General features: G+C 55.5%; 1 protein-coding gene across 1 annotated transcript; it reads right to left on the minus strand.

The window, feature by feature from the left end:
- Window positions 1-599: 599 nt before the first annotated feature.
- On the minus strand, window positions 600-16,067 carry RSPO1 (R-spondin 1). Its single transcript, XM_082615072.1, has 5 exons — window positions 15,847-16,067; window positions 4,465-4,656; window positions 2,120-2,269; window positions 1,640-1,828; window positions 600-932 (listed from the first exon to the last, which is right to left on the minus strand). Exons 1-5 carry the CDS (start codon window positions 15,938-15,940, stop codon window positions 769-771), a joined length of 789 nt encoding a protein of 262 aa, XP_082471198.1. The 5' UTR covers window positions 15,941-16,067; the 3' UTR covers window positions 600-768.
- Window positions 16,068-21,106: the final 5,039 nt, after the last annotated feature.

Consider the following 21,106-nt stretch of genomic DNA (forward strand, 5'->3'; position numbering starts at 1 on the left):
CAAAGATGTAGAGAATCTGGTTACTGCTCTACACATCCCCCAAGTTTTCTTCCTGCTCTGGACCTTCTGTAAATTAGACCAGGAGGGGTCCCTTGAAATTCACTTCCTCCTCCCGTGTACTCTACCAACCCCATACCCTGAAAAGAAACGTGGTACCTGTGGCTACTGTTGTCATTTGGTTTTCGTTTTTAATTTGAAATAAACCTTTAAGCAGTTTTCAGAGTCAGGAAAGCCCTGATATGGATCATGGAGGTGTAACAATACTCTCCAAAGATAAAGTCACACAGCTGGAGATGCTGAACACTCCTCAAGCTTTGGCTGCCGTCTGCCACACCAGGCTGGTGCTATCAGCCCCTCCAGAAGGCTCCACTCTGCAGAGTTTGGGCTTGGACGCTGGAAAATGTTCTCTCTGATGTGTCCACTGGGAACATCACAAACCAAGTGTGTGCCACTAGGCCCTCTGCAGGGCAGAGATGAGCCCTCTGCCTCCCTGCCCTGCTGACCCAATGATGGCCGAGGGACAGAAATGTCTTCCGGTAACCTCGATTGTGTGTGTGTGTGTGTGTGTCCACGTGTGCGCGGGCACACGTTTACATGTATGTCAGTTACACGTTTGGACATGGGACCTGTGTGCACGTATCTGTGTGTACGTGTATGTATGGAGAGTGTGTGTAAGCGTTGCCCCCAGTGCTCGAGTTCGGTAAAGCTCTCATCACACAGAGCAGGGCTGGACTCTTTCTGCACGGGCCTGGAGGCTGAACAGTGTCCCTAGGTGGACCCCGCAGAGGTGACCGGCCCCACTGTCCCTTGCTGCTGCCGCTGCTGGCCCTTGCGTCTCCGAGCGCCGGCACCCGCCTCCTTGTTCTCCTTCCGGCCGGGGTTCCTGTTGGCATGCTCCCGCCGGCCCTGGCCACCTTTCCTCCTCTTCTGCCCTGTAAGAGTCAACAAAGGGCGTCCTGACACAGCAGGGAGGCCCTGGGCATGGCCAAGGGCCCGAGGAGGAATGTGGTGAGGAAGCTGGGCGGTGGGGGGAGGCGGGGAGGAGGCCCATAGGCAGTCGGGGTCCCCTCAAGGACTCCTCTGAGAAGCAGCCACTGCAGAGGGCGCTGCAACATGGGTACAGAGAAGGGGTCCCGTGAGCCTTTTCACCCTGCACCCCTCGATGAACCAGACGCCCGCCTCTTCCTCACGTCTTCCTCAGACCTTGGATCCCAATGGGCTGAGGGCATCTCCCAGATGGTCACTGCAGCTCTCAGGACAGGCAGGACGGCCCCCCCCCCGCCACTCCTCCACCCCAGGACACTGCCACATCATTGCCACCTGCAGGCTGTGTGACCTTGGCCAAATCACTGCACCTCTCTGGGTCTTAACACCCCCTTCCACGTCCCCATCATCTGACCTCGGAGGGCACTTCCAGCGCCGACATCCACTGGCTCAGAAGAAATGGGGAGGGATAGGGCCATAGAAGCTTCCCAGCCCATCACACAGCTGCGGGGCCCACTCTCTGCCTGGCATGGGTTTGCACAGTATGGGGTCCTGGCCTGAGCCCTCTCCTGGGCCACAGGCAGGAAGCAGAGGGGGTCAGAACTCCCGTGGCTGTGCTGACCCCCGACCCCAGGGAGGTGAGGCCGCAGCTCACCCTCCGGGCAGGGCGTCCTCCTCCCCGTGCACCTCCGGGTCTCCTTGGTGTCGGAGCAGACGGTGTGGTCCCCCCCAGGGGCGTGGAGCACCCTCCGTGTCCGCTCCTCCGAGCCCCTCCGGAAGCCACAGAGCTTCTTCTTCTTGGAGCACGGCCCCCACAGAGACCACTCGCTCATTTCACATTGTGCTGGCAGGAGGGGAGGGAAGCAAGAGGAGAAGGGGGTCACGTCTCCTCCCCTGGCCCCGAGTACCCCAGGGGAGCCCCTCCCATCTGCTCTCAGCCGCAGCCCCAGGCTAGAGGCGTCTTTAGTCCAGAAGGCAGAAAAGTCCTGAGGGAAAGCTCAGAGGGTGGTGGTGATGAGCTTTCGCTGCACAGGGCCCAGCCCACGCTCTCCCTGGCTGAATCCCCCGCCCGCCCCTCCTCCGGGGTCCTGGACCCTGGGCCACAGCATTTGCCCACCGCGCCTTCCTGCCTTACCGGGGCTGCTGCACTCCATGGTGCCGTTGGCAGCCGCAGAGCCCTCGGGACAGGCGGGATAGCAGCGGCCCTTGTGCAGGTACAAGCTCTCCTTACACTTGGTGCAGAAGTTGTGGCTGAAGCAGGCCTCACAGTGTTCGATCTTGCATTCTGAGGAGAGGGCCAGATTGGGGGCCTCTGGCTCAGCCGCGGATGGACGCCTCCCCTGGTCCCCGTGGCCACCCAGCCACGCCCACTCACACAGGGCAGGAACGGGGCCTGGGGCTGCAATTACCGCAGGGGAGTCTTGAGAGGGAGAGAAAGGAAGGCAAGGGGATGGGGGGAGAGGAGACCAAAGCAGCCTCTCTTGAGGGCTGGCTGGGACTCTTGCCACGGTCAGCCAACCTCAACCCCAACCCAATCCCAGGCCCGGGAGCCCAAAGGGAGGCCCAAGAGAGCCGGTTTCAGAGGAGAGGAGATTAGTGGGGGCGAGAGGAGCGTCCCAGCCTCTCACGGCACCCCAAGGACCACCTAATCAGAGCTGAACCGAGGGATACAATGACACCCTGAGAGTGGCTGTGTAGTCTCCTCTCTCCCTATCGCTGGGCATGCACAACACACCAGAGCCTGGTTCTCCTCCTGCCCGGGGCAGCAAGAATCTGCCTGGAGTAGGGGAGAGCAATCCCAGGGCAAATTCCTCTGCCTCTACAAGGCCGGGTTCCAGGAACCACCTTGGTTGGACTCCTGGGTCCCTCCCTGAAGCCCTCCTGCCAGCTCTCCCTCCTCTGGGGAAGTGGGGGGAGGGTGGGTTGCCGGGCTAGGCTAGAAGCTGGAGGGGTCTTTCACAATCTCTCCCTTCCTGGATTGTGGGTGGAGCTGACTTCTCCCCAGTCTCCACCCCTGAAGTCTGGGATGCCAGTTTCCCAGAAGCTGGCACAGCCAGGAACGCCCTACCCCAAATCCCTGAGGACCAAGAGGGCAGTCCCGGGGTCCTACCTCCGTTCTCACAAGCTTCCCAACGCCACCCCACCCTCTGTGCCTCCTGGCCTCTGATTCTTGGGTTTGGTGGCAGGCAAAATATGAACAAAAGTAAGAATAACAGCAGCTGTTTATTGAGTGCCAGACCCTGAGGGCTTCCATATGCCTCTTACAACAACCCTAGGGGGTAAAAGCAAGCACCCACATTTTGAAGATGAGGTTTTGAGAGGCTGCCACTTGCCCAAGGTCACACAATGAATAAGCAGCGGAGTTGGGATTAGAACCCAAGTCGGCTGAACTTGGATCAGTCATTTCCCCTGAGACCTCGAAGTTATCAGCTATGAAAAGGGTAACATCACTTAAGTCTGTCTCCCTCCAAAGGTGGTTGGGAGGCTCAACTGACAGGTCTGGAAATGCCTTCTAAACTCCAAGGCTCTGAACAGAATGGGAAGGTCCCTGGCGTTGCTTACAGGAGAGTGTTCGCTGCATGTCCCCCAGCTGAGAGGGAGGTGTGACAGCATGTGTCTTGGAGCATGTGGGACGGTAGCTGGTGTGAGAGAGCGGAGCAGAGTGAGAAGAGTGGGGGGAAAAGGGTGGGGAGAGACGGCTGACCAGGGCTTGAATTTCCCTGCCCTCAGTGGAGCCAGCAGTGATTTTCTGGTTATGTGTCTCAGAGGCATCTTTCTGGCTGCAGTGCAGAGGGAGGGTGGAAGGGAACCAGATGAGGGTTGGGGGACAGATGAACAGGCTATTGCAGTGGTCGAGGAGAGACGTGATGGGACCCTGGATAAGACCATGGCAGTGAGGATGGAAAGAGCATGAAGGAGGCACAGTTTGGCTATTGGATGGATGGGGTGGGGGCATAAATAAGAGGTTGGCTCTCAGGTCTGTGGCTTGGGTGATGGGTTGGGACACTGAGAGTGACCCAATACAGGTCAGCGCAGGTTTGGAGGGAGGAGATGTGGCTATGGTATGGGTTGGAAACGTGGGTGGGATGTCTGGGGAGAGGTCTGGCCAGCAGCTGGATATTTAAATCAAGAACTCCCCTCCTGGGCTTCCCTGGTGGCGCAGTGGTTGAGAGTCCGCCTGCCGATGCAGGGGACACGGGTTCGTGCCCCGGGTCCGAGAAGATCCCACATGCCGCGGAGCGGCTGGGCCCGTGAGCCATGGCCGCTGAGCCTGCGTGTCCGGAGCCTGTGCTCCACAACGGGAGAGGCCACAACAGTGAGAGGCCCGCGTACCGCAAAAAAAAAAAAAAAAAGGACTCCCCTCCTCTGTATCCCTCTACTCCTCTTGTAGTCCATCAACAGTTCAAAGCACTGCCCCACCCCACCCCCACCCCATGTCCAGAGCTTCCGGCGCCCTTGCCCAGCCCCGCCCACACTCACTGATGCACTTGTTCATGTCAGGGTTGCGGGCATCAAAGTATCCAGGTGGGCAGGACGGCAAGCAGACGCCCACCTGGCGGATGTCGTTCCTCTCCAGCAAGATGAACAGCTTGGGTGAGCACTTAAGGCAGCCGTTGACCTCCGAACAGAGCTCACAGCCTTTGGCACAGGCCTGGCTCCCCTCGGCGCTGACTGCAAGGATGGAGCAAGGGTGAGAGGCAGCTGTGGGAGAGACCTCCATCTTTCCCAGGATCCCACAAGGATGGGAAGTGAGTAGACAGGAGTTTCAGCCCGTAGAATGAATGTGCTTCTCAAAAAGCACAGGCCAGGCTGGTAGCTCTCTGCAAGGCTGCTTTATAAACCTCCCCAGTATCTGCTTTCAAGCAAACTAGCACAGCAAGGGCTGCCATCCACCCTAAATGCCTCTATTAGGTCCAGGTACAACACAAACTCACCCTCCAGGCTTGCTCCATCATCCCCAGAGGAGGCACTGAAGCTGCACCCATCCTGGAATTTACACATTCCCTCATCCCCACCCCCACCCCAGAGGAAGGAAAGCTCAGGCTCAGGTATGGATGGAGGGCTTTCGTCCTTGAGAAAATTTTAAGGACAAGAGGAAAAATGAGAAAGAGGCCACCTGCCCAGAGACAGGAAGACAGCTGGAATAACCCACGTCTAGAACAGTACTCTCAAGCAGAGATGAGTCTGTTCCCCAGAGGACACTTGGCAAAGTCTAGAGACGTTTCGATTATCACACTGGGGAGGGGTTGCTAGTGGCATCTGGGGGACAGAGGCCAGGGAGGCCGCTAAACATCCTACGATGCGGGGGGCAGCTCCTATAAAAACAATGTGGCCCAAGATGTCAAAGGTGCTGAGCTTGGAACCATCCTTTGAGCCAGCATGGTCCCCAGCGCCAGCGTTAAGTCTCAGACCTTTGATCTTGTTTCCTCATTCACTTGTTCAACCAACACTCACCCGGCCCCTCCCAGGTACCATGTGCAGTGTGAGTGCTGGGGACGTGGAGGGGAAGACGCCTGGCCAAGCTGAGCTAATCTCTCAGGGGTGCAGACGGGCCTGCAACCAGGAACATGCTGGCAGCCACAAGACCAAGCGATAGAGGACCCAGAAATAAGGAAGGAAGGAGTCACAGAGGAGGTGCCATTTGGGCCAGCTCTTGAAGAATAAGTAGTGATTTGTCCATTGGGAAGGGGAGACAAGGGCCCTCCAGGGGCAAGACCACAGAGGCGCAGAATGACCCCAAGAGAATTGTGGATAATTTGGGGTACAAGTGAAAGATAAGGTGTCCTATCAGGAGGGGCCTTTTATATCACGCCAATGGACTTGAATTCCATCCTGTTGGGCAGCATTTCCTAAAGAGTATTCCTTGGAACGTGATTCCCCTAAATGTTCATAGAAGGATGTAGAGAAAAGGCCATTGCACCAGGTGAGACTGAGAACCACTGGATCCAACAAGTCTAAACAGGATTCTTTACTGCAGGACTTTTTGCAGCCTTTATTATGCTCCTATGAATTAGAGTGACTCTCTAAAATGGGGAAAGAGTGAACTGCACCTCTGAGACATTTTGGCCACAGAATCCTTGTTTTGCAGAGTTTTGGGGCCATCTTTCTCAGAGCTGATTAGACAACAGGAAGTCATTGGCAAGTTTTAAGCAGGAGCAAGACCCAGTCTGATTTACATGTTGGAAAACTTCCTCTGCAGCCTGGGGAGAGACCAGAGACCGGAGGACCTTTAGGGAGGATGCTGACCAGATCATCCAGGTGAGAAAGATGAGGAAGTCTTTAACCAAGTTCTGTTCAGTGGAGATGAAGAGAAAACGATTTGAGAGTTGCTTAGGGAATACAATCAGTACGGTCATGGTGACCAAGCATAGCGGGAGGAGGCTGCAGTGCTTCCCGGGGTTCTGGCATAGGGGATGGGTGGGGCCAGTCACTAAAAGAGGAACCAGGCAGCGAGGATCTGTAGATACAGGCTGGAGGCAGAGAGCCAGGGGAATCAGAGCAGAGATGGCAGGGGGTTGTGCCGCAAGGGAGGACCCAGAGCTCAGGCTTCAGCTGCCTGGACCTGAGCCAATTGCCCAGCCTGTGACCCTGGGTGAAACACTGCATCCTGTGGGCCTCCCTTCCCACCACCAAAATAGGGAGATCAGGATGCCCACTCTGCAGGGTTGTGGGGAGGAACACCTGCTCCAGGAATGATCCCTGATTTCAGAACAGGGGAACGAGTAAGAGAAAGGTGAACAGAAGAGAAGAGGGGAATAACAAACACAACAATAAAACAACAACAACAGAATCGTAATCATAATCATGGCAGCTTATTCCTGAAGGTTGAACACTTATCCTGTGGCAGGCACTGCTCTCAATGCTTTACAAGTATTAACTCATTTGAACCTCACAACCCGTGAAGGGGGTACTACTACTTTTTTTTCATCCTCTTTCTCACAGATGAGGAAATAGAGAGGTCGAATTACTTAAACAAGGTTTCACAGCCAGTATGTGTTCCAGGCAGAGGGGACAAAGTTTATGAAAGCCAGGGGGTAGGACAATACAAGGTGACAGGCAAACTGAAAGCATGGCCAGACTGATTTTTTAAAATAGAGAATTTATTTATAGAGAGTCAATGTTACCATGTAAGTAATCAATGAATTTAAAACTTAATATCATTCTTGTTGGTTGGGTCATTGTAAGAGAAAAAAAAAGGCTCCAAAGGTGGTGTCGAAGTTATGATGGAAACCCCTTGGGATTAGTTTTCCACTTCGGGCCATTATTCAGCTGTATTACAAATTAATGTCACTGTAGATTTTAGGTATCACTTTTACTTCAAAGATATTAAGTTGTCTATACTCAAGGTTTTTATTTAATTCATTATTGAAATGAATGCTCCTTCTAGTTTTTTGCCTTGGTTTCAAAAACCAAAGTCATCCAGGTGTCCCAGTTGTGGGCCTCTATCACTATGCTCCCGTAACTCATTTATTCGTTCCTTATCACTTTTCTTAAGGACAGATTTGCAAAGGGCCTTCTCAGAATCCTGCTGCCCGCCCCCCACTCAACCAACAACAGATCTCTGTGTGCATCTCCCTTCAGAGCTCTCAGTGACCCGCAAGAGAAAGTGCGGCCCGTGGGGGATCTGAAATTAGTTAACTCAGCATGGCTGGTGTGTGGAGTGAGTGGAGAGGGAAGCAGGGGCCAGAGGAGGAACAGCCTCGAACCCTTATAAAGGAGTACGGACATTACCCTAAAGGCCATGAGGAATCCCTGGGGGCTTTAAAACAGGAGACATGGCCAGGATTCCATTTTAGAAAGATCACTCTGTGGTGTGGAGACCAGATTGTAAGGATGGCAAACCTGGAGGGAGGAGGACTCCCAGGTTCAAAGAGATGGAGCTGAACCAAGAGGATGGACAGGTGTAGACACAGGTGAGATATTCAGGCAGTAGAATCAATGAGACTAGGTGATGAACTGGATGTGGGGTGAGAGCCCGGGGAAGGCACACAACAAGGATGATGCCTAGGCGTTGGGCTTGGGTGGTGGGGTAGCTGTTGGTCCTTCACCAAGAGAGGGCCCACAGGAGGAAGAGCAGATTTGGGTGGAGGAAATGATGACTTGTGTTGAGTTTGTGGTTCTCATGAGACATCCGGGGGGAGGTGTCTACTAGGCAGCTGAACCTGTGGGTCTGGAACTCAAGAGAAACATTTTACCTGGAGATTGAGACACAGAGTCCTTAATATAAAACAGTCATCAAAGGCCTAGAGGTCCATGAGACGACTAGGAGAGAGGGTGCAGACAGTGAGAAGAGGCATTAGCCATTGAAGAGAAGGGCAGAAAAAGAAGGGCCAACGAAGAGGCTGAGAAGGAGCACCCAGACAGGTAGGGACACTCAAAAGCATGTTGCATCACGGAAGCCAAGAGAAAAGGACACTCGGGCTTCCCTGGTGGCGCAGTGGTTGAGAGTCCACCTGCTGATGCAGCGGACACGGGTTCTTGCCCCGGTCCGGGAAGATCCCACATGCCGCGGAGCGGCTGGGCCCATGAGCCATGGCCGCTGAGCCTGCGCGTCCGGAGCCTGTGCTCCGCAACAGGAGAGGCCACAACAGTGCGAGGCCCGAGTACCGCAAAAAAAAAAAAAAAAAAAAAAAAGGTGGAGAAGAGGACACTCAAGGGAGGAGCGGGGAGCCCAACGCCAAATGCTTCTGAGATGTCACGTAAGGAATCAGCCACAAACAGATTGTTGGCATCCCTGGTGGGGGTGGAGAGTGGAGGGCAGTGGCTGAAGGGTAAAGGAAGGTGAGGAAAGAGAACCATCTCATTCAGGAGACTGGCTATGGAGAAGGGAGAGAACTCAGGGATCCGTCCTGGGAGCCATCATTGGGGGTTAAATCCGTGGGAGAGGAAAGCGTCCCGGGGGAAAGAGCTGTGCAGCTTGAGAAGAGGATCAAGAGCTGCGGCCCGGGCAGTACTCGCATTCAACACACAAGTAGAGGAAGGTGCCTGGAAAGAGGCTGAGAAGGAATAGTTGGAGAGATGGAAGGGCATTGAGGGGGGTGGTGGGATGGAAACCGAGTGGAAAAGGGCGAGATCTGCGGGGACCGGGGCTGGGAGGAGACCATGACTGGGGAGCCCTGGACAAATCTACAACACGTGCACTGAGGTGATTGGGTGACCTCAAGAAAGGCAGTTTGGTGGGATGCCAGCCAAACCACAGGGGGCTGAAGAGTGAGTGGAGGGGATAGAGGTGGGGGGGGTAAAGTGAGGAGCGGGACAGAGGGGGTCAGAGAACACAGACAGAAAGGAGAGACCAGCTGGGGGTGGGGAATGTGATCACAAGACAGAGGCAGGGTGAAGTGATGGAGTGAAGACCCAAGGATACGAGAGGGTCAACATACAGAGCTCAGGTGGTAAGACAGGCCTTGAGGCTTGAGGCTGGGGTCAGGGACAAGGGACTAGGGAGCTGAGCTCCATGAGGTTTGGGGGCTCAGGAAGGGAGAGCGGTGTTCAGCAAGGAGGAGAGGGGCTTGGTGATGGGCAGGGGCAGTCCAAGGAGGAAAGAGACACTTCTCAAGGGGAATGGGACCCAAAGGGTGTTCTTGGCTTAGTGACGCAAATAGATGGGCAGCGAGGGGATGGAAAGCCAGAGTGGACGGGGCTCTGTGTGTGCCGGGGTGGGGGGTGTCCAAGGAAGATGCTGGGTACGGACAGAGGTTACATAATAATTCAAAGGGAGAAACTGAGGCTCATTCATTCCACAGACGTTCACCGCACACCTAACACGTGTCAGAGCTGCCAGGAACTGGGGATGTGGAGATGTAGCAACAGATGCCCACTGAGGGCTGGCTGCACATTGTGAGGACTGTAGGAGCGATGAAGGGCATGCCCTTGTGCAGCAGGCTAGGTGAAGAGGGAGTGCCGACAGGAGAAACAGCCTGTGCAAAGGCTCTGAGGCACTGACCATCCGAGGGCATCCACAGAATGGAAAATAGGGCTTTAGTCCATCGACAGGGAAAGGGACCTCAGAAGGGCGTGGTCAGATTCACAATCTGAAATGCTGCCTCGGGCTTCTGTGCCCCTGACAGGAGGGTTGCGTGCAGGGGAGGCAGCCTGGCAGGGCTGGAGCCTGGCTGAGGATGGGTGGGCTCAATGATGGGGAGGGCGCTCAGGGAGCTGATGGAGCCTCCTTCCAAGCTCTTCACAAAACCCCCTCATGCAGTTCTGCCCTTCCCACCCCCACCCTACTGCCCCCGCTCCCAGGCACTCAGTGGAGCCTGAGTGCATGAGCCAGGAAGGCAAAGCTGTGTCCTCCTCCCTTCCCTGGTGCTTCTCGCCCCCTTCATCACCATGCAAACCCCTTTCGGGCTGATGTTTCTACAGTCAGGCCTTGCCCCGGGGTGGCTCAGCCCCCACCCCCCTGAAGAATGGCTTCTGGCCACAGTGCCTCCTCTCCAGGGACTTCACTTCTCCCAGGTCCCCAACTTTCTCATCTCGAGATCTTTCCAAAACCCCAATTCTGATGGTGTCACACCCCTGCCTAAAACCCATCCATAGCTCCCTATTGGCTGCAGAATTAATACCCAGCTCTTCCACCTGGCCTAAAAAGCTTCCGTAGGCTGATCCCATCCACCTCATCTCTTCACACTACCTCTAAGCAATATGGAATTGTTTTTGTTCCTCTGAACACATCACACTACTTCACACCTCTGTGCCTTTGCTCAAGTTGGTCCTTCTGCCTGGAACACCCTCTGCCTCCTCTTGAGCTTAACTCTTTCAAGCCTCAGAACTAAGGTCACCTCCTCCAGGAAGTCTCCCTTGATCTCACCCCCATGTAAAATCTGGATGGAGTATTTCTGTGTGTTCCCTGCCCCCAGTACTTGAATCCATCATGGTAGATATCACCTTGTGTCGTTATTATCTGCTAATATGTCTTTTCCTCCCATTAGAAAGAGCTTGGGAGGGTGGAGCCTGTCTTGTTTCTGAATGGGAGCCCAGTAAGGGGTGAGGCTCCACACAGGGATAGGGCTCCCCCAGAATGTAGGGCTGAGGATGTGGTGAGTGAGGCAGAGGCTCAGGGAGGGGGTTATATGGATGGAGCTCACTGGGGGGCTTGATAAAGTGTGGGGAGCGGGACAGGATAGGAATGAGGAGTTACGGGGGGGGGGGTGAGGGTCAGTGCCAAGGGAGGGGAACGCTCCATGACCCAGAGGAGGGCTGACCTTTGTCTGGGGGTGGTATCTAGTCTTGGAGGAATTAGACTCGGTGAGAGAGCCCTGAGTTAAGTGGGCGGAGGCAAGGGCGGGGCAGGGGGGTGACAGGAACTGGGACCTCGCTGAGCGGGTGGAGGCCACATGCTCTCCCAGGAGATGTGTCCAATCCTGGTGCCCTGGTGCCCTGGGCACATCCCCCGGGAAGATCCGGCATCCTTTAACTCAGCTGTGAGCTTAGTTTAGACCCACACTTTTTCCTCGACTGGGCCCAAATAGCCTTTAACTGGCCTGTTTGCCTCCCATCTCGAACCACCTCCCCTCACCCAGTCCTGCAGCTGGACCACACTGCTCCCCTAATTCAGACCTCTCCGTGGGTCCTCATTACCCACAGCTCAAGTCAGGTCAAGGGCAAACTCCTCAGCCTGGCGGGTACCAAGCGCTCCACCCTCCGACCTCTGCCCACTTGTGCGGCATCGCTCCCAGGATGCTCCCTCAGCTGCAGGCAGCTTTCCTTGCTCTACCCTAATGGGTGTTCAGCTTTTTGTTTTAACAGCACAACCCTTCTTTTCAGTAGAAAACAGCATCCACGTCTAACACAGAATGAGCAGAGCTGCTCCAGTGAAAACCTCAGGGCTCCCTAGAACTGCACCCAGAAACCACTCCTCCAGCTACCCCTTGCTGCACCCCATTTCCTGCACAGTCTGTGCCTCCTCCCAACTCCTCACCTTTGGACAGGCTGGTCCCCTGCCTGGAGTGCCCTCCGCCTCCCCCACCGCACCCCCACTCCCTTGCCTGCACATCAGCTACTCATCTTTAAAATCACATCTCAGGAGTCACTCCCTCTGGGCCCTCGCAGCCCTCCTGGTTCCTTTCCACATCCTCTACACCAGGTTAAATCGCCTCTTCCCCCTTCACCCATGGGCTCCTCATGACCCGTCTCTGCCACCCGGGGCCGGCCTCTGGGGGTTCGCAACGGGCGAGTGGGGAATGGCCCAAGGAGTGAATGGGGCTTCAGCCGGGGAAGAGGGACTCTACAGACGGTTAGTGACGGAGGGGAGGAAGGCTCCGGTTGGAGGACGGGGCAGTGAGAAGGGGCAAAAAAGGGGAGTCCAGAGAAAGACAAATATGATACGATATCCTTTACATGTGCAATCTGAAAAAATGGTACCAATGAACGTATTTACAAAACAGAAATAGAGTCACAGCTGTAGAAAACAAACTTATGGTTACCAAGGGGGAAGGGGAGGGGAGGGATAAATTGGGAGATTGGGATTGACATATACACACTAGTATATGTAAAATGGATAACTAATAAGGACCTGCTGTATAGCACAGGGAACTCTACTCAGTGTTCTGTCATGACCCGTACGGGAGGAGAATCTGGAAGAGAGTGGATTTATGTACACGTGTGGCTGGTTCACTTTGCTGTGAGGCGGAAGCTAACACAGCATTGTGGATCAACTATATTCCAATAAAAATTAATTTAAGAAAGGGGGAGTCCAGGGCTTCCCTGGTGGCGCAGTGGTTGAGAGTCCGCCTGCCGATGCAGGGGACACGGGTTCGTGCCCCGGTCCGGGAAGATCCCATATGCCGCGGAGCGGCTGGGCCCGTGAGCCATGGCCGCTGAGCCTGCGCGTCTGGAGCCTGTGCTCCGCAACGGGAGAGGCCGCAACAGTGAGAGGCCTGCGTACCGGAAAAAAAAAAAAAAAAACTGGGGAGTCCAGCTCTGGAAGAGTCAGGGTTCAGTGAAGGAATGCAGGCTTCATGGGGGCAGGACTGAGTGAAGGGGCCCAGGAATCAGATGGGAGAAGGGTCTCAGTAAGGGGAGGGGCACTCAGTGAGAGGCATGGGGAGGGAAAGAGGGCTCCGTGATGGGCAGGAAATCCAGGTGGGAAGGCAGTCAGCAGAGGGCAAGGGTCAGTGAGGGTGAGTGAAGAGAGGGTTCGGGGAGGGGAGGCGTCCTCAGTGAGTGGGACAGGAGGAGGACGCCCTGTCAGGGTTTGGGACTCACAGCTAAACTTCTCGCCTCTGTGCAGGGACACCATCTCTCAGACCTGAGATCACACATTTCTGGGCTCAAAACTGGTGTGTGGCTCTGGATCAGAGCTATACTGGGTGGCTTCTGGTGGCCCCACTGGCATGCAGTCACGGGATGGCAGAGTCAACAGACCTGAGGCTCATATACACAGCAAGACTGCCTCTGCCCCCCAGGCTGCCCACTGCCCTTGCACGTGGTGGGGGCCAGAGCAGCCACATGTGCTGTCCCCATCCTTTCTTCCCTCCTCCACTCCCATGGAAACCCTGGGGCAAAATGGTCCACAGGTTGTTTATATAATAATGACACGCATCTAAAAGAGAGGATATATGTATATGTATAACTGATTCACTTTGCTGTATACCTGAAACTAACACAACATTGTAAATCAACTATATTACAATAAAAATTTTTTTAAAAAGGGCTTCCCTAGTGGCGCAGTGGTTGAGAGTCCGCCTGCCGAAGCAGGGGACACGGGTTCGTGTCCCGGTCTGGGAAGATCCCACATGCCGCGGAGCGGCTGGGCCTATGAGCCATGGCCGCTGGGCCAGCGCGTCCGGAGCCTGTGCTCCGCAATGGGAGAGGCCACAACAGTGAGAGGCCCACGTACCGCAAAAAAATAAAAATAAAAAATAAAAAATAAAAAATAAAAAAAAACCGACATGCATCCTGACCATACAGAGCTTGATATTTCACAAAGGTTTCACAGTATGTGTACCTATTATCTCATGTAACCCTCACTGTATTCCTATACAATCACACTTGCAGCTTTATGGTTATGATTTCACAAGTATTGCCTAGCAATGTCTACCCCCATATCCCCCCGAACCTCTGTCCATTTTGGACCCTCGCTGCATCTTGAGTCTTTCCCACACTTCTCCCCAACCTCGTCGCATCCTTGATGGTGATCAAGGATGTCTGTCAGTCACACCATTTGGTAATAAACACTGGGCTACATGCTGTCGAGGCTGTGAGATGTGGCTCTATCAAAAGTGGGCACATCAAAATCGCTGCATTTGATTGGCTGTTGCTGGGAGTGGCCCATTCTGATGGCCAGGCCAGTACTTTTCTCTTTTTTTAGTGCAAAAGATGGACCCAGGTCTTCTGACCCCCTGGTGTAAGTGAGTGTGCGGCTCACCAGTGGAAGCGTGGCCACTAGTGCACATCACATGACGATGAGTGGCCTCTCCCATTCTTTCTCTCCTCTCGGAAATAGAGGAGACTGATTATAAACCACTAAACCGCATCTGGCCCGTGGAGTCCAAAATATTGGCCATGACAGATGAGAAGGGAGGAAAATCAAGGCCTCGCTGCTGATTAAACCTAACCGTCTCTAATTGTTTGTTAAGCCAGGGATTTTCAGCTTCACCAGTTCTCTGAGCTTCTCTCTCTGGGCTGGGTTCTGGCCTTGGCCACCCCCGTGGAGACCCAAAAAAACTCCATTGCCTTTCAACCTTTCCTGGCGGACCTCGGTCGGAAGGCCTCAGAAGTGAAGCAAGAGGTGGTCGGACTAGACTTCAGAGGAGCTGTCTACCTGGGGGCGTGACATCTCTTCCGGGGGATGCTGAGAGACAGATAGGCTTGGGTCGGGCCTCCACCCCACTCCCTGGCACTGTCCCTCACACGCAGTGGCCACTCCCATGACATGATGGCAGGTACTGAACCCCCATCCCTGGAGGCATCAAGTGGAGAATGGGGGACCTGCTCTCAGGACTGCCTAGGATGGGATCCTGGGAGGGACGGCGGGGATGGTGGGGAGAGGTAAACTCCTTCAGGCTCTGTTTTCAAGAAGACTGGGCTCACAGGAACCAGGAGACCTGGGTTCCAATACTGACTGTGTGTCCTTTGGAATGTCATCTCTTCCCCTTTCTTAGCCTCAGTTTTCCCATCTGCACAATGACAGGATTTAATTTTTTTAGGCTGTGAAGACCCTTTCCTCCAATGACATCTTACGTGGAATCTTCCCAAAAGCAGGGAAGAGGGAAGCTGCTCTGGTTTGAAGGTGGGGGGGGGGGCAGCCTCCTGCCCACGGCCTCCCCTTCACCCCCCAGCACAGATCTCTGAATCCCACTGGGCAGGGTTAAAAACCACAGCAGTGGACTGTCCCACAACCTTCTCTGCTCCATTGTTTCTGCCCCGTTATCTGGGCAGGGATGTCTGTTGCCCACCATGAGGCTGTGTGGGGTTCCTGGCCCCAAGGGGTTAAGGGCTGCACTTCAGACACCACTAAAAGAAAGGAGCCCTGAACTCCTCTCCATAAAGGGGGGACACTGAGCACCCCAGGAGCACCGGGCCGGGAAGCACTTCCATGGATACCACACAAAGCTGGTGTTATATCAAAGGGCAGAATCCACAAACTGGACCCTCACAAGAGAGGGGTTAATCTAGAAAGCAGAGTCTACAAAGGGGAAAACAGACAAAGTGAGTAATCTACAGAGTGGGTGATCTCAATAAATTAATCCACACACTGGATAATCCACAAACAGGATAGTCTACTGAGTAATGTAATAGACAACGTAGAAGTCTGCAATGGTCATCATAGAATGAAACGACCAAAGGCCCTAGTCCCCAGACAGCACCCTCACCACCACCACTCCCAAGGCCCACGGTGGTCCAGCCGCATCCGTTACTCACTCCGCCTCTGCCTCTTCCCCTTGATCCCCCGGCTGCCGGCAGCGAGATGCATCCAGCTCAGAACCAGGGCCACCACACACAGCCCAAGCCGCATAGTCACTCGCCAGCTCCAGGCCCCTGGTAGGAGGGGTGGTCTCTGGGGGGTGGATGGCACAGGGCTCTTGCTAACGCCTCCGGGGCTGGGTCAGCAGCAGGAGGCCCAGGCCTGGGCTGTATCCCAAATCCACCATAATCTCAGCTGGGGACAGAGAGGGTGTGGGGAGCCCACTTCTCCATCAGCCCATAAGGAGGTCCAGAGAGCTTTCCTCAAAGGCACCTTGGGGTGTCACATGGGAGAACTCTTTGTCCTTCAGCAGGGACACCTCCAAAAACCAACCTGTTGGGGGAGGAGAGAGAAGGGTTAATTCTGGGGAACCATGGGGGCCCCCAACCTATGCCACCTACGCTCCCATGTGGTCCCCTACCCAGGAGACTGTGAGAACTCAGAATGTTTGGACATTACAAGTTACCCACCTGGCACCCCCGTAGAAGAAATCTGCTCCTCTGCCTATCTTGTAAGAGTCCCTAACATGGGATGGGAGTTGGCTACCCAAGTCGTTGGAATAGGGTGGACACTCAAATCAAACTTGTGGATCACTGGAAACCAGCTGCCTGGTTTCCAGCCTGCCCAATGTTAGGAAGTCCTTCTTGAGGTCTACCCTACAGACTTCATGCTGCAGTAACATCATGTCTCTTAAAGAGCAGCTCTCTCTGTCCTTCTATGAGTGACCCCTCAGCCTTCTCTCCCCAGTGCTGAGTCACCAATGTGCCTTTCACCTGCCTGGAGCTAGAGCAGTGGCCCCCGACAAGCTGGCAGACCCTGCGTGGCCCTCTGGGCTTGGCGGGAGAAAAGGAAGTAAGGCTTCCCCTGGCCACAGAAACTCTGACACAGCAGGCCCTGCGGGCCTGGCCTTTGTGAGAGGATAAAAGAGGCAGCGACGCCCGCCCTGGCCAGAGACACAGAGAATGGGGATAATCCCCCTGCCCAGCGAGAGCCAGGTCTGTGGACCCGCTGGCCCGGGTGATGGGGGCAGGGGGAGCTGGTCCCTCCCCGGTGAAATGTGTCTGGGAAGTTGGAGCCCAACCTGGGAGTCAGGGGACGAAAACCCACTTCCCACTCACAGTATTGCACACTTTCACAACAGATGCCTGCACGTCCATTGGCCCACACACTTGCTGCACACACACCCACACCCACACAGGGACGGGAGGAAACAGAGAGCCTTAGAGAAGCTTTGTAGATGCCAGAGAAGCATCACCCTCCCACCGGCTGCTTAAGATGCCTTTGGACAAGTCACTTAGCCTCTCTGAACCTCAGTTTCCTCATCTATGAAATGGGGATAAATATTTCACAGGTTTGCTCTGAGAGCTGGCTGAGTTTTGGCTTAACGAATGAGAAAGCTGAAATGCTAGAGCGGAGGTGTCCCTCCCAACCCCGTCCCAATCCTTTCCCCCTTCGCCTGCAGGGAGGCCCCAGGAGAGCCCACCTGCATGGGAGATAAATCATTATCCCACAAGGGAGTTCAGCACTCCCTCCTTGGCCTCTCCCACCGGCTTTGAAGGCCAGACACACTCAAGTGGTTAAGCTGCTTGTGAGAAGTGTTTACATGAGACTGACGGATCCCACCTGGTGCTCTGGCCAGAGCCTGCGGAGATGCCCCCAGCCACCCCCAAGCGCCCCGTCAGCTGCCAGCCCCTACCTGCCCTTCCAGTACTCCCTGAGTGAACCGCCAGAGCCTTCCCGCCTTCTCCAGCCCCCACCACACACTTCCATCACCCACAGATTGCAGACGTCCGGCTGAGCTTATCAAACCGGGGTCTTCAGCTCCAAGTACACAATCCCAGACGCTGGCCGTAGGTATGATGGTTAAGGTCATAAACTTCAGAGTCAGACTGCCTGGCTTTGAATGTTGCCTCTGCTACTTATGAGTTGTTACCTTAGGCTAGTTGCTTAGCTGGTCTGAGCCTCAATTTCTTTATCTACAAGAGGGTGGTGGTTGTTTTTATAGCCTAAATGAGTTAATACACGAAACTGCTTAGAACAGTGCCTGGCACATAGGGACTCAATAAATGCTGCATTTTCTATGACCAAGACTGCATTTTGTGTCTATATTCTGATGGTCATCTAAAAAGCAATAGAAACAGTTTTCATACCATCTGGATACTCATTTTAGCACTGAACACTGTTCTGCCATTTCCATATTTGCATTTATCTTTATGGTTGATTGCCTTGGCCCCAGTGATCACTCAAAGTGATAGGGTTAAACTTTAATGGTGGCCTTTCTCAAACTGAGGTCTGAGGACCCCTGGCAGATACATTCTCAGGGTGCCCTGAGTCCTTAAACTTGACAAACACTGGAGGAAGACCACATCGGACAAAGCTGGTGTTAAATCCTGAGTCTGTGAGGCTTTGGTCTCACTGTGTGATCAGTAGCCCTGGGTCCTTGGGGCAGAACAGGTCTATGCATCTCTGCACTCCCTGTGCCTGCCCAGCTTGGTGCCTGGCACTTCAGAGTTAGTGCTCAGCAACTGTTAGCACCCTTCCTCTCCCTCCCTCTACTTCCCCTTCTGTCCTCCTGGGTCTTAGCTTTCAGTCTGGCCCTTGCCAGGCTCACCCAACCCTTGCCAGGGAGGATCTTCCAACCCACTCCCAGCAGTATCCCCATTAAACCATGATCTCAGCAGGGAAGTGGGGAGGAGGCTGCAGAGCTGAATGTCACTGGAGCAAGTGGCACTGGCCTTCCTTGCCCATCACTGGATAGGAAGAGTTTCAATACAGAGTCAACCCTGGAAAGGAGCTAAGAGTTCATTCTATCAGGGATACAGGCAACAAATAGGAGGGACACTGGGTGTGGAGGGGGTGAACTGGAGGGCAAATGTCCCATCCAAAGGGAGCATCTGCTATTCCATTCCAGTTGATTGTTGATAGGCAGAAATACTGGTTCCACATTGCTAGATCTTCTGATTTTTTAAAAGAGAAGTGGAAAACTCTGAATTTTATGTGATATCTGATTTTAAAGGCAGGACAGGTCTCAGACTAAGAACGCTGCAGTACCAAGCCCCAAAAGGTCACAGGCCCCTGAATCCGCATCCTTCCAGAGAGGAGGTCCCTGCCCCCTCCCCGCCACCTCATCCCCACACACACATATGCAGTGGGTACACACACAGAGACAACATTGGACCAAGGCTGAGAGAGGGGATAGGAACTAATGACTCTCTTTTAAGTAGCCTGTCTCATTTCTCGCGGTTCCTCTGCCTGATTTCCTCTGCCCCTTTGGCTACATGGCACAGGCAGGTCCTATTTGGAGGCCCATCACTCTGCACCGGCAGAGCCAGCAATGGGAACTGCTGGCAGTGATCAAGGTCTCAGGCATCCATGGGGGTGAGGAGGGGCATTTTGTCTCTGCCAGGGTCGGGGCGAGGCATTCACATTCATGACGTGCCTGCACCACCTGCCATGGGCCAGGCCCTCACTGACGCCTCATCACAAGGCTAAGAGGAAAGCAGAATTATTCCCACTTTATGGGCACGGACAGGTTCAGGGTCTTGGGGTTACAAACCTAGTCAGTGAGCAAAGGGTTTGCTGCTCAGGACTGGGGATCTGGAGGGCAGAGCAAGGCGCAGGGAGCGGAGGGGTGTAGGGCACAACCCAGCTTGGGGAAGGGGTGGAAGGCAGAGGCAGAGGCTGGGGCCCAGGAGAGAGGCCGCACGTGCTAGGTGGTCCGAGGAGCGGAGGACAGACCGGGGAGGGGCGCACGGCTAGGGGTGGTGCTGAGGGCGGGGACTCAGTGCCCCCAGAAGTCTGGATTCACTTTCACCTTCTTCCCTGCAACACTATTTGGATAAATTGGTACCCGGTCCGGGGCCGGATACAGACCCAAAAATGTAAACCATCCAGATAATTTCTCACCAGCCCTCCCCAGGACCAGCTACGGATGGAGAGGGCTGGCGGGCGGGGGCAGAATTGCTGGGCTGGGGCGGGACCTAGTACGTGCCGGCCCGACCTGTCGGGATTCGTGTGTCTGCCAGAGCCAAGCCAGGTGCTGGGGCCGACCGCCCCCCCCCCCGCCCCCCAACGCCAAGGGCAGCGGGGAAAGGCTCCTTCGCGCCCCTTCATCACGACTCCAAGCGCTCAGAGCCTTCTTCCCTATTATCGGGAGAGGCCCAACAGGTGCAGGGGGAGGGGAGGTGGACCTCAAGTCCCCCTGACTGCCCCCCAAAATCCAAGAGAACTCTCCAAGTCCAATAGGTGGGTTTCACAAGAAAACCCTTTCCCCAAGCTCGCGCACCCGGAATCCGACCCGGCCCTCCCGGGAGCCGTGGGTTAACCAACAGCCCCCATCTTTCCTCAACCAAGCAAGTCCCTCAGCTCCCCGAACCCGCGGGACAGTGAGCCGCGCCACCTCGCAGCGCACCGGCGGGGCGCGGCACACACCGCCTGCCACGTCGGACCCGGGCCCGGGCTGCGGCACTGGGGGTGGTAACTAGAGGCCGTGGGACTCGGGGGAATCCGAGGCGAAGACACCAGGAGTCAAGAGCTTCTGGATCGGGGGCGCTGGACAATAGGTCTGGTGGATTTGGGGAGTTCAGAACTTCGAGGGAGCACGATCACCGGGGGCTGCCGGGTTGAGGGCAGCCCGAGGCAGCACCGCGAGGAGGCTGCCCACTGGCTTGAGGGATGCCGGGGGTGGGGACGGCAGGACTCGCAGGAGGGTGCCCTTCCCCGCCCTCGCTGACCCGAGAGCAGTCATAAGTCCCCTGGTCTCCCCGACCCCCCTCCCCCCGCACTCAGCTCGGTCAAGCCCAGATGAGAGGGCCCACGGCGCCCCAGGTCCCAGTGGAAGGGGGCGCTAGGGAGGAGGACGGGGCAGCTCCGTGGGGACTCACCTCCGCGCTGCCAGCCGCGGCGGGGGCAGGCCCGGGAGGGGCGAGGGCGCGGCCGGCTCACCCGCCCGCCGCGGAACTGTCCTGGGCGCCCAGCGCGCCCGCGCTCCGCCCGCCGGTTTCCAAGTTGCTCAATCTGCGGGCGGCTCACGCCCTCCGGGGCCAGCGCCCCACCCGGCGCATCGGTCCTCCGGGGCGGCCCGGTCCGGCCCTCCTCTCCACAGTGCCCCACTCGGCCGATCCGCTCCCGGCTCTCTGCCCGCGCCGGGGCTCTCCGTTGCGCCTCGGCTCCGCCGGAGCTCCGAGCCGGGAGAGGGGCTAGTCCTCCTAGCGCACG

The sequence above is a fragment of the Mesoplodon mirus genome (genome assembly GCF_964341445.2).
Source record: "Mesoplodon mirus genome assembly, chromosome: 3".
NCBI lineage: Eukaryota > Metazoa > Chordata > Mammalia > Artiodactyla > Ziphiidae > Mesoplodon > Mesoplodon mirus.

What these genes read in the sequence shown, in the direction of transcription:
- RSPO1 (XM_082615072.1), bottom strand. Translation starts at nt 15,940, where the DNA reads ATGCGGCTTGGGCTGTGTGTGGTGGCCCTGGTTCTGAGCTGGATGCAT. An exon ending in TGACATGAACAAGTGCATCA is followed by an intron (nt 2,270 to 4,464) that starts GTGAGTGTGGGC and finishes CCCTCTCCTCAG; the next exon opens with AATGCAAGATCGAACACTGT. An exon ending in GAGGACGCCCTGCCCGGAGG is followed by an intron (nt 933 to 1,639) that starts GTGAGCTGCGGC and finishes TGACTCTTACAG; the next exon opens with GGCAGAAGAGGAGGAAAGGT.